Source organism: Trichogramma pretiosum, unplaced genomic scaffold (genome assembly GCF_000599845.2).
Source record: "Trichogramma pretiosum strain Unisexual culture from Peru unplaced genomic scaffold, Tpre_2.0 scaffold17, whole genome shotgun sequence".
In the NCBI taxonomy this organism is placed as follows: Eukaryota; Metazoa; Arthropoda; class Insecta; order Hymenoptera; family Trichogrammatidae; genus Trichogramma; species Trichogramma pretiosum.
In genome coordinates, this window is record NW_019641225.1 from 2,210,113 (window position 1) to 2,223,850 (window position 13,738).

Here is a 13,738-nt window from a genome sequence, read left to right on the forward strand (position 1 = left end):
TCATCAGATTTACACAAATCTAAATCATCTAAAGTATCTACAAATGGATATAGTAACAAAACCTTATTTTTCATTTACAAAAATGTTGTATATAACTTATTACCATCAAAGTAAAAATGAAATTTTCTTCATAAGCACCGGCGAAATAATCGTGGTATGTGCGTGTGTATGTGTGTCTACTTCAAATTACGTTCATACCTATGTATCTCTCTCTCTCTCTCTCTCTCTGCATGTACATCACCGCTGCTTATGAGCAAAAACTCACCTTAACGAAATACTGCGAAAAAAAACACATCTCACCGAATGCCGTAAAGAAAAACACACTTCTTTGAAAAACCAAGATATTTTCAACCTGATTTGTAAAATCGTGATTCGGTTAGATGTGTTTTTCTTTTCCTCATTTCGATGAGGTGTTTTTTTTTCACAGCATTTCAATGAGGTGTATTTTTCTTCACGGCATCCAACAAGGTGTGTTGATTTTCATGACATTTTCGAAAAAGGTTTTTTTCACAGCGTTTTTCACTGTGTTTTTACTCATAAGCAGCGGCGATATATATCTCACGCTTGATTTATTTGACACTTGTGCTGGGGTGGGCTGCTGCTGCTGGAATCAAATGACGCGTGTTAAGTTCAATAACATTTACAAATTATCAATCAACCCATTAAATTTCGGAGATTTCAATGCAATCTCATGCAAAGTCATGATAATCAATAAAAAAATGACATAATGTATCCACTACTTGAACTTTTTTTCTGTAAAAGAATTATTATTATCAGGAAAACGAGAAATTAAAAAAAATGATTCTAAGGTGCACAAAGTACACTGACATAGAGCTAGTTTCATAAATAGTAATTGTTATGAAAATGTTTGTGTACATCCCTCGATTTCAATGAATATAGTAGTCTCGTTTTCAGTAAATTATAACATTTAGATGAAGATTTTTTTCGAGCTCCACTGATAATTCTTCGGGTGTTCCATGTCCCAAAACTAAAAAGAGATTCAGAAAAGAATTTCAAATGCTTTCGACAATGTCAACACAGAATTAGTATATTTTGCACGTAGGTAGTGAAAAACTGGAAAGTCTCAGAGCACGTGTAATTTATCATCCGAGGCGAAGCCGAGGTTGATAATCACGTAGCACAAAAAAACTTTTTTACAACACTTTGTCTATCAAAATCGAAATTACATCAAGTGAAACAAACTTCCATCGAATTTCAAGGATTTTTTTACAGAATTGCTCACACTGCGATAAATCCGTTGCGCGCGAGTTACAGCAGATCCAAAATTGCAAAGAAAAAATAATCAAAAACTCTTCTACGATTGTCTGATACTTTATTTAACTGCAACAGAGCTATATAATTGTTACATCGCCAATCGCAGGTAGTGTCTCTTCCGATCGACGATGATCGTTTTACTGTGATAGTTTTAAAGTACACGATCATAAACTTTCTTTACGTGTATTTTAAGATTTCTTTTTCCTCTAAATTATTTATGATAAATATCACATTCAAAGGGTTTGATCCGATTATATACTTTTATAATGTGATTCTTGAGTCAATTTTGGTATCCAAATCACTGGTGACAAATCTCGCATTCGAAAGATTTGCTCCGATCGTGTACTGCAATTATGAGTTTTGAGGGAATCCTTGCGGCCGTATGTCTTATGACAAATCTCACATTCAATCGATTTGTACTGTTGTACGGTATTCAGGTGAGATGTATTGGCGAATATTTCAACTTCCTTACGCTTGTCAAACTTCGACCGGGAGTTCACTTGGAAGTCACTATTATCACGATCGAATTCCTTTTCTATCAAAATTATGACCTGATCATTGACATTCGAATAATTAGTCTGCAATGTCATTATCCACAACCACCTAGTCGTACGGAGCAAAGAAACTCTTGCTAATACAGCAAATATAAAATATACGAACACAATTTCAACAAATCAAGAACGACCAAGATTTTTGAAGAATGTGAGCTTTATAATGGACATATTCTCCAATACGTACGACAACTACCAAGGGTTTGAAGTACCTTTCCATGCCCTCTTTTTTCAAGCAAATTGTAATGTAATAAAAAAAAATCTGCTTAACTCGAAGAACCCAGAAAAGGAGTTCTCTAAACTATTTCCGCCAAGCGCCTCTACAACAAATATTTATACCGACGGCAGCATTGACAATGCAGCAGTTGAGTGTGCAGTCTGGTGCAGCAAAGAATTCTTTCGAACCGATATGAAAATACCAAACTTAGCGTCTATTTTCACCGCAGAAAGCTTAGCCATTATACTCACTCTGGAAAGAATCAACAACTGAGCCAAATGTAAACGGCTTCAGAATCTTCTCAGATTCACGTAGCAACCTCGAAGCTCTAAACAAAATGCATGGTCTCAAAAACGAACCACCATTGGTAGAAAAAATTAAGTTAAAGCTCATTGAACTAGCCGACAAAGACGTCAAAGTCGAGATTTTTTGGATCCCGGCACACAGCGGACTACAATGTCTATATCAACTTTTATCAAGGCAATTTATCATCATATAAATTCTGGATAGCAAATTAGCAATTACAATTAAGAATTTTGATTTTGTAATATGTCTTTATTGAGTAGGTATGGTTGCAAATGCGTGCTAAGCACGACTTTTATCTTTGTACATAGTTTACAAGTAAAGCAAGCGCCCGTGTTACCTCTAATCGTATACAGTAATGTATTTGGTTTAGCCCGGTAGCGGCTATTAACGTTATCTAAGTATTTATGATACAAATAGTATTCTTGTGGAAAATTACAAATACACTCGATTAGTCTATTATGAAAATGCCATTATGGAACAATCAAGGAGCCACAAATACTCATTTTAAAGAAATGTTTATTTATGTTCAAAAACTTTCATGATAAGTACAGCTGGTATTTAAACATTTACCCAAAACTAGTAGTTATTTTTTTTCTGACACAGAATGGATTGAGCGTTAGCACTCGCTGTGATATTAAATTAGGTTAGGTATTACAAACATTTTGTCGATTTATACTAATGTATACATTAAGAATAACAATAAGCCTCTCAGACAAAAATCATTACGAAGATTTAAGCTTTGACTCCAATTGTGCCACAAATACTCTGCAAAGTGATTTACCACTTTGGGGTTCCCGACCCTCTCGGTATGCGTCACCTGGCGGTCGATCTTGAAGCTCTAAATGTAAAGTAAAAAAAACGAGAAAATAATCAATCAAGCCCGGGATTGATAGTTCATCGGATTTCACTAACGAATAGTGATTTTCGGCTCTAATAAAATGACTTCGATAATTTCAATGATTTCAGCGCGACGTTATTGTAAGCTTATAGCTGCTATAAGAATATCACTGTAGAAAGCAGCTCGTCGCGTTTGCTCGACTCCGATGTTTTCATATTACTCGCTGGCTCTCAGCTGGGCGGCATCGTCATTTCGGTGCGTGCACCGCAGATCGCCAGCACTTGTATAAAATTAAAAGATATTTTTCATGACTCCAGCAGCACGATGGAAAGGAGATTTTGAATGATGAAATACAAATGCATTTAATGATCAATATTTATTGTTTAATTTCATCAGACCGGCAGGTATATTGGCTCTCCTTCCGTCCTTGTGGGGTAGAGGATTATGTATCTAGTCGGTGGATCAGATGTATTTGACATTTTGAAGTAAGTTGCATTGTAACTTTCAGCTTGCCTTCGTTGTTGGGCCCAACTTGCCTTGGCTTCATCTTCATCGCTTTCGCACAGATGTTGGCCATTTTCATCTTTGTCGATGTCGTTACAGCTATCAGGGCATGGCTTGGCTTTGACGCTCATCGACGACGCACAGGCTATTTGAAAAAAAAAGGTTTAATTTTTTTTTCGTCGGAGTAAAATTCAAAGGAAGTACTTACCAGTTAAAACGACGATCAAAAGCATGAACTTGAACATTTTATCAACTAATCGGTAGAACTGTAATACACTGAAGAAATTATTTTGACTCTCTGCTGTGCGTGCACCGTAAGACTCTGGTCGATGATGCTTTTGAACTGGCAATTCTGGAGGTTGCATTCATTAGGTGAAAGTCTTCGAGTGAAATTTCTATGATTTTTGATTTTTCACCATCCTTATTGACGCTAGAGAAAATCGATTCATGTTGTTCTTAAAGTAATGAATGAAAAATGATTTCTACGCAACTAAGTCAAGCTCCTCCTACTCAAATACAGAGCATTTTTAATTCGTTCAGAGAGATTTTCTGAAATTACCGTATCCCAATCAAAACGAGAAAAGTTTAGAAAGCTGCATTAACACATTTTTCTTAAGTTGCTCGTTCCAATGGTGGCGTTTAAAATAATTTATAATTTTTATGGGCTTAAATGCTTAGAACGTATCCTCACGTAAACATGATTAGTTTTGCCAAAAAAAATTTTTTCTAAACAAAATAGCGAATGGAGTTAAAAACGTTAAGTTTGAGTTTCACTATTTATCATTTCCTGAACTATTCAGTTTAAAGGAAATAATGATGGATTATTGAAGTCTTAAAATTGTTTGAGGAACGTCTCGAAATTTGTTCAGAATTTATCATTAGTGGATAAGAAGTTCAAGTCTTTACTCAGCCAATACCTTCCGACCGTTGGGATATTCTACCATTTATGCTCACTCCTTTGAATCATAAAAGAAACTTCCAATTTTCAGTACCTAGGAACAAATGAATTTTTTTTTGTTGATTCTTATCTTTACAAACAACACTTAAAAACCATAGCTCAACAATTTACTTTATGACATTTTTTCTTATCCACATCATTAATGGACTCACAAATATGATCCAGCATTACAGGCGAGATGGAAATTCATCATTTTTAAGCGTTTTTCAGAGGGTTGCAATTAACTACCATTTTTGCACTTTTTTCAAAATTACAATGTTAAGTAAATCTCGAAAATATCAATTTTAACAAAAAGACACAAAAATTTCCAGCAAGCTGCAACAAAAAAATGCTGCTGGAATAATTTTTCATGCAAAAATGTTTCTGGTTGCTGGACTAAAACAGCTACATGACCCGAAAAGAATTTGATGCTTTTTTTACGACCACTGTATAAAATAAGTAGACGGTTACTTTTGTTTCGAAGAAAATTTTAGATCCATTTAGCTACTTCTCGAATATTCGATGAAGTGTCTAAAATAAGTCCATCATAGGTGAACGTAATAAAATTGCATTCCCAAACTTATGTTAAATAAGTATCGTAATGATATTCAAAACTTTTGCAATCACTAATGAAAAATTGATCGATCTTCGTGAGGAGATCGTTTTCACAACGATAGCTAAAAATTGTTATTGTAACTTCATTTTTCATGCAGTAAATAAGTATGAAATGAATTTTCATTGCAGAGTCAGAAGTACGAAATGAAAATTTAATGTATTTAATATAACTATCTCGTCTCAATTTATATAATATCTATGAAATTCAATTAATATTTTTCCGCAAATTTTAGCTAGCACCTGCTCCCAATGATGCTGTTTCTGATCTTTTCGATACCAGTAAAATTATAATGGATAATCAATTATTTGTCGAACGTGGATGTTGACAATGTTTACAGTAAAATTACTTTAAAAATTGAGTATTTTTCTCATACATAATTTTATTTAATTTTATGTGACATTCTAAAAGTTTAATTCAAATTACAACAATTTTAATTATTTTAAATTAAATAGACTCAGATATGCAAAGAAAAAATGTCCTACACTTTACAATAACTTTCATATAGTGATATTTCATTTTCAACATTGAAGATGTAAATATTCAATTTAATTTGATTGTTCAATTTTATTTGTAAACTTCAATTTAATAAAATTATCTTTTATTGTACTTCGAAATGAATCTAATTACAATGATTTTGTTAGTATTGATTTTCTAAAGCTTGAATCGGGTCATTACAATTTTTTAGATTTTATTATTAACCCTAAGAAATAGTGGCTGTTTAAAAGGCGAGTACAAGTGTTTACAAAACCAAAAACAGAAGAAAAACATTACGTTGAAACGTCATTAATGTGCTTCTACTTGTACATTTTTTTTGCATTGCCACTTGTAGATTTGTAGATAAAGGTACTCGCCATCTTGTGATCGAGGCTCGCTTTAATGATATCTTTTACAGTATCGTGAATTTTTCTAAATCAAAATGTTTAAATTTTGAATTAATTTTTTTCAATTTTTACAATAAAAATAGGCGAGTAAAATATCGAATGGCTTTTTGTAAATTTTTGCATTAAAAATAATGTATATAATTGGATTTTCATGTATTTTTGTGCAGTAATAGTGAAAAAATGATTCAAACTACAATAAATTCATTTTTTGAAATTGTTTTTATACATTTTATTGATTGGCTTGAATAGATTATTTAAAATGATCGCAACATCAAAATGAATCATTTTTAAAACTTCTTCAGAGAGTTGAAAACTAATTTTTTCGTATTTTTAGAGAAAAAAATTATTTTTGAAAAAAAAACAAAAGAGTTTTTTCCAAAAGAGTTGACGACAAAATGCTATCGGGATAATTTTTCATACAGGAACGTCGCTGGTTGCTGGCCTGAAACAGCTGTATGACCCGAAAGGAATTCGATGCTTTTTTAACGACCGCCATAAAGAAATAAGTAGACGGTTACTATTGTTTTCAAGGAACTATTAGATCCATGTGCCTTCCTTTCGTATGTTCCATAATGTATCTAAAACAAGTAACCGAATAATATTTATTAACATCGCAAAATAATTTCAACCGAAACAATTGCACCCCAAGCACAATTCAAGGAGCGAAGTCGAAATATAAAACGATCTACTGTTTCTTTGTTCTGTATCAAATCGCCTTTTTCCAAATTAATAACAAAAAAATAATGAACAATCTAAAACTTCAAATAAATGCTACAGCCGGTCGATATGTGCGAGTCATTCAAACAGCGACAAAAAGTTGAGCATAAATATTTACATGCAATAATGATTATGACAATTAAATGAAGAAAAACCGCATGAAAATATTAAATTCATATATAAGTAAATGCTATGTATGCTATGTAAGTATTGTATTTGATAAAGTTTGACCATCTGCTCAAAGAAAGAAGAGAAACAGAAAAACTAACGTCTTGGCTGCTAACGAAAAACAGGCCGCCAATGCTGGCCCTGAAAAAGCCATAAAAATTCAGCCGCGATTCGAGCTCAATACAATTTCATGTGTCAGCACTACAGACACACACATCTCGACTTACTCGTGCTCCAGCAGTCCAACAGGCAACATCTTGCTTACAAAAGTGTCTAAGTGTTTTTCTCTTTGTGGTGATTCAGTGTTTGAGCCTCTTTACGATACCAGTACTTCGACAATATCATAATGTAAGTTAAATTCACTAAATAAATTAACTATCTTTTCTTTTATGCTTGACAATTTTTTTTCGTTTGCTGCAGTTAATAAAGATTTGATATATTACACATCTTCTAAACTGCAAAGTGTCGTAGCTCAGTCTAAAATTAGCGGATCGAAATTTTAACAACATCATTCTTCAAAAGGTTGCATAAAGTACTTTATTTCTATGTATATTCTTACAAGCTTTACTTATTTACTCATAGATCGTAATTGACAATTAACGAATCAAAAATATTTGTTTTTGTTGTCTCTACTATTTCTCTTGCCATTTTAGTTAGAGAGGTTGTAGAAACATTCCGAGGTTTTTACAAGACCGATTTCTAATTAACTATTTATAATGAATAATATGTTTTAAAATTGTTTTTTATACATTTACCTTGATAGACGGCTGTTTTAATGTATTCCAATGTTCTGAAAATTTTAATAAATTCGACAATTTTGACGAATTTCCGGAATTTTTGGGTACTTTAAAACAAATATATTATTAAAAGTCTTGTAAAAACCAACAAATCTCTCTAACTTAAACGGCAAAAGAAATAATACAGACAAGAAAAACCAATATTTTTGATTCGTTAATTGTTGATTACAATCTATGAAAGAATAAATAAACATTAAATAATTTACATAGAAATTAAGTACTCAAAAAAACATTTCTAATGGTATCATCACCATTTCGATACGCCCTATTTGATTGAGCTACGACACTTTGAAGTTTACTCATTTTTTGCTAAGGTATGGCAAAAGTAAATGACGTTCAGTGTACGTATTCTCTAAAGTAATCACAGTCAACGTTGCAATAAACAGTTTTAGACGTTTTGTCAAATTGAAAGTGCCATTTTTTCCCTAACTATTTCTAAGTTCGAACTTTACTGACATCTCGTCTATTGTCCAATCGAAAGGATGATGCATGAAGAAGCTCAAAAGTTTATCCCAGAAAACATTAACAAAGTTCATTGCAAGTAAGTCACATTCGACGTAACGTCTCGACGTTACAAGTAGTTCTTTACTCGTAATCTTATAATCGTAATCTTATGTTTATAAAGAGGAAGTAATAAATAGTAATCGCGAAATAATTAGGCACTTTTCATATATCCACGTCTTTTACAAGGAATAACACTTTTCTATTTAAATTAACAAATAAACGTGTTAATCTTCGTAAAGAGCATCAATATGTTATTATACTGCCATGATAATTTTTTGAGCAATCACTTATCAAACTCGATTATCCTCTAGGGTGAAGGAAGAGCCCAGCGATACTTTGACGACTGCAGCTGACGACTATGTTCTGGATTCGGTGGACTCTTGCAAAGCAATAAAAGTTGAAATATCGCCGATTCATGAAATATCAGTATGTTTAAAATTTTGAACTATGTACTGCTTTTTAACATTCAAAAAATGAAACAAATTTTTAATTTCAGGCAGAACACGTAAATAAAGATGTGGCGTCGCAGGAAAGTTTGGATGAAAATGTTCGGATAGATTTTGAGTGCAAAGACGTTAAACTTCAACCGACTTCTTTATGTGATTATCAAAATTGCCAATCGATTGTAAAAATAGAAAACGAAGAGCAGACCAATGATATAACAGAAAATATATTCATTGATTTTGAGTGCAAAAGTGTTAAACTTGAACAGACATCTCGTCTGACAATCATTTGCAAGGCTAAAGATAAAAGTTGTCAACCTAACGTTAAAAAAGAAAACCCAAATCCGAAAAATTACGTGAATAACAAAAAGCTGGTAATTTTGATTAAAAAAGGATTTAATTATGATGATAATTGTCGATTTTACATGAGCTCTCGTTTCAAACGGTCCCAATATCTGAAGATGAGAAATTTTTATGAAACTGCTGAAAAAAGAGCATCAAATAAGTCAAAAGTGTGTCAGAAAACTGAATCAAGTCTAAAAAAACATGTCAATACAAAACTTAAAAGTATTAGGCCGTATAAAAACAAACCCTGTGAGTGCGAGATTTGTCACAAATCATTTGGGCAAAAAAGAGATCTTAAAAGGCACATAAGGACAGTACATAATCGTAGCAAATCCTTTGAATGTAAGATTTGTCATAAATCATTTTCATTGAAGGGTAACCTTGCTAAGCACATAAATACAGTACATAATCGGAATAAACCCTACGAATGTGACATTTGTCACAAATCATTTGGAGAAAAGGGTTCTCTTAAATCTCACATAAATTCAGTACACAATCGTATCAAACCCTTCGAATGTGAGATTTGTCACTATAAATTTGGATACAAACATTCTCTCGAACTTCACATGCGCGGGGTACATATTCGTAGCAAACCCTTCGAATGTGAGATTTGTCACAAATCATTTTCAAACAAGAGTTATCTCAGTACACACATAAATATAGTACATGATCGTAGCAAACCCTTTGAATGCGAGATTTGTCATAAATCATTTTCATTGAAGGGTAAGCTTGCTAAGCATATAGATTTAGTACATAATTGTAGCAAAACCTTCAAATGTGAAATTTGTAACAAATCATTTGGACAAAAGAGTTCCCTCACACTTCACATAAATTTAGTACATAATCAAATTAAACCTTTTGAATGTGACATTTGTCACAAATCATTTGGACAAAAAGCAAGCCTCGAAAAGCACATAAGTTCAGTACATGCTCGGCGCAAACCTTACAAATGCGATATTTGTCTTAAATCATTTGGAAGGCAGTTTATCCTCAAATCTCACATAAATATAGTACATAATCGGAGCAAGCCCTTTGAATGTGAGATTTGTCACAAATCATTTGGAATAAAGGGTACCCTTAAAAACCACTTGAGTGCAGTACATGATCGGAGCAAACCTTACAAATGTAATATTTGTTCTAAATCATTTGGAAGAAAAGATCACCTGAAGTACCACGTAAACGCACTGCATAATCGTAACAGACCCTTCGTGTGTAAGATTTGTCACAAAACATTTGTACGAAAAAGTGACATGAAACCTCACAAATGTTAGTACGTATTCGTAGCCAACAACCTTTGAATGTAATATATCTGTCATGTTTTGAGCGGATTGTCGATGAAATTTCATCGAGTGCAAGATTCGTCACTTATGATTTGACTGCAAAGCTGACCTCGAATCTCAATGATCGTAGCGAGACCTTTAAAATTTCACATAAATACATTCCATGATCTTAGCAAGTATTTTGTCAAAAGAGATTTGTCTATTATAAGTGAACGCAATAATCTTACATTCGCATAAATATCGTAATCATATTCGAGAATTGACGTTTACCGTACCGTCTTGAGCTCGCGCCTATTTCCGATGCTGCTGATTCTGTTACTCTCGATAACAGTAATATTATAACAAATAATCAACATTTTTGTCAAGCGTGTTACGTTAAAAATTTTTTTGTAGAAATTAATTTAAATTAAAGGAGGTTTTTTACACGTAGATAAATCTAATTTCAATTAAAATCATTCAAATTAATATGATGTGAATTTTAAAGATTTTTTTCATACATTATTTCATTGAACAAAATCACATCAATCTGAATTATTTTACATGAAAATATTCTTAGATACGCAAAGGAAAAAACTCTTTCCTCTTATACGTTAATTTTCACCAAAAAAATACGGTATAATTGTAATAAAAATACTGATAGTGTTGTTACTTGGTATTGCTTCTACTTGTACATTTGTTTTTGCATTGCCACTTGCGGATTTGCAGACAAAGGTACTCGCCATCTAGCGGTAGATAGATACACTTGGAGGTTCATGAATTTTATTCAATCAAAATGTTTAAATATTTAGTAAAGAATAGAATTATTAAAAATAATTTATAAAACTGCATTTTCATGTATTTTGTATATCTAAAGTGAAAAAATAAATCCATACAATACATCAATTTTCAACCACGATTTCATTTAAAAATACCTTAAATAAAATTCAATTCCCGATTACCTCAATTTTCATGTCCAATCGTACATCGAATCTGCATCAAATTTAAGATTTTCTTATTCTTTACGAACAGTACACTAGTGATTACGATGGCATGTGTCGCTGTGCAGTGCACGAGCGATAATCGCCGAGGCTCGCTCGATTCGCAACGACGACGTTTATTGGTAATTATCACGCGGATGATTTACGAATCGCGATGCACGAGTAAGCTGCGCTGCTCTCCTCCCAGATTTTCATTGCCGATTCCGAATAGAGACGTAAATAAAAATCGATTGAATAACGTTGTGCAGCATCGAATTAGTTAAGGCATAAAAAAAATCGAATGAATTTTTACCAGCATTTTTTTTGTCTTTATTACACACACATAGGATTAAAGTAATATATGTACAATTCGGTTTCTTAGATTTAGAAGTATTTACAGCCACTTAAACGCTAATTATAATCAACCGGAATTCTTCAAAAAGTACATCATCTCCTTATTCGTAAAATTATCGACAATCGTCTCGATGACGTCGAACAGCACGTGAAACGCCTCGAGCTCCACCAAAGCCTCGTGAGTCCTCTTCATCCATCCTCGCCTCTCTCTCATCCTCTCCAAATTCGTTGCTAATTTTTCCCGATAAATTGGATACTCTTCTAGTCGTTTGCCATCTTTCACTCGAGCCTCTATCCGATTGATCCTTGAAAACGTCGACTTTCGCCAGCTACGACTCGTCACTAACACTTTTATCAAACCTTCTTCGTTCAATCGCTTCAATTCCAATCTGCACTCCTCGTAATACTCCTTAAGCCCTTGATTCTCATCGATCGCCTTCCTATTCCGATCGTTTGGCCCGACGATCGCCAACTTCCGGACGAGAGCACGTATCGTCGAGATCGGCGCGTTTCCGGCTAGCGTCAACGGGGTGTCACCCACCGAATCTACGTAATTCGCGTCGATCTCCTCGTCGAAATTAGCCAGCAGAAAGTCGCAGAATCGATGATCGGCGACTCTTATCGCCTCGTGCAGCAGCGATCGATCGTTCGCCAGACACAGCGGATCGGCACCCAACTTTAACAATATACCGATCGTCGTGGCCGATCGCATTCGCGCAGCCACCTCGAGCGGCGTCTCGTTATCGTCGTTCTTGGCATCGACATCGGCACCGGCTTCGATCAACAGCTCGAACATCCGTCTCGAGGCTCGAGCTCTGACGGCTCTCGCGATCGTCTCGGGATCGGTAGCTTTTACCCCGTGCTCGAGCAGCAGTCGTGTCTTCTCGAGGCTCTTGGTCAAGATCGCCAAATGAAGCGGAGTCTGACCATCGATATTCTTCTCTTCCTTGTCGATTTCCGGCCACTTCAACAGCATCTTCAACAGTTCGTCGCTGCTCGAAGTCACGGCCTCGTGTAACAAGCAGCTCTCCGGTTGGCTCTGTCGACTCAGCAGGTACTCGACGATCCTCGCGTTGTTGTACTTGACGGCGAGTTTTAGAGGGGTCACGAGGTTGGACGACGATGCAGTCGCTTCAAAACTCGAGTGCTCCATCAGTAACTCGAGACATTTAAAATTGTTCCTGGCCACGGCCACGTGTACGGGTGTCTGATTCCAGATATTACTCAACGAGCAATCGGCACCGCGTCCCAGCAGTATCTCAACGAATGTCGGGTCGTCGCCGGCTACCCCGGCAGCCAAATGCAGCGGCGTATCCTCGGCCTCGTCTCTCAAATCCACCGGATAATCCGACCAGAAAGCCAACAATAACCGCAACATAGCCTCGTTCCTGTCCCGCACCACCATATGCAGTACCGACTGCCTCGTCCGGGCCTGCGTCGCGGCCAATCTCGTCCGCGGATGCAGCAGAAACGGCAACACCAGTCTCGTGTCCTGACTCGCCACCGCCAGATGAAGGGCCGTCGATCCGTAGCCGTCGTACGAGTTCGGATCCACGTCTCGACACTCGAACAACAAAAGTTCGACGGCCTCGCGATAACGGGCCGATACAGCGTGATGAAGGGCCGTGCGCCTAGACGCGTCGCGACTGCCCCTGTTCACATTTTCGGCTGCGAGACGCGCCAGACGCTCGATACCGCGACGATCGCGGCGATCCCTCACCGCCCGGCAGAGCTGATTATTTATAGTATCACCAGCAGCACTATTATCGTCGACGAAGATAACGACGTCTCTCTCGGTCGCGAACATGTTCACTGTTCGGCGGTCGAAAAACTAATGAGGAAAAAAAGGATGAGTATCACGCGGAAGTATTATGACACAATCGCTTTTTGCCAATAATTCTCGCGGTTTTTTCCGTAAACATTATAATGTATACCGGCTGGCTATGGAAACTTGTGCGAATTGACGGCTCGCAGGCCGTCGACTGTCTCGAGAAGAGCACGCATGCGGGGGCCGCCCAGACAGAGGAAGATGATCGTAGTACCGTGTAG

The 13,738-nt window shown here is 35.7% G+C and overlaps 2 protein-coding genes across 2 annotated transcripts; one reads left to right on the forward strand and one right to left on the reverse strand.

Annotated features, from left to right (window-relative positions):
- The first annotated feature begins 7,298 nt into the window (after positions 1-7,298).
- On the forward strand, positions 7,299-9,478 carry LOC106649112. The gene is made up of 4 exons (XM_023458175.1): positions 7,299-7,358; positions 8,623-8,737; positions 8,808-9,348; positions 9,474-9,478. Coding segments are annotated over exons 1-4 (663 nt in total). The 5' UTR covers positions 7,299-7,356.
- Positions 9,479-11,658: 2,180 nt separating this feature from the next.
- On the reverse strand, positions 11,659-13,496 carry LOC106649113 (ankyrin repeat and protein kinase domain-containing protein 1-like). Its single transcript, XM_014366387.1, has one exon. The coding sequence runs from the start codon at positions 13,494-13,496 to the stop codon at positions 11,757-11,759; it is 1,740 nt and encodes a 579-aa protein (XP_014221873.1). The 3' UTR covers positions 11,659-11,756.
- Between the last annotated feature and the right edge of the window lie 242 nt (positions 13,497-13,738).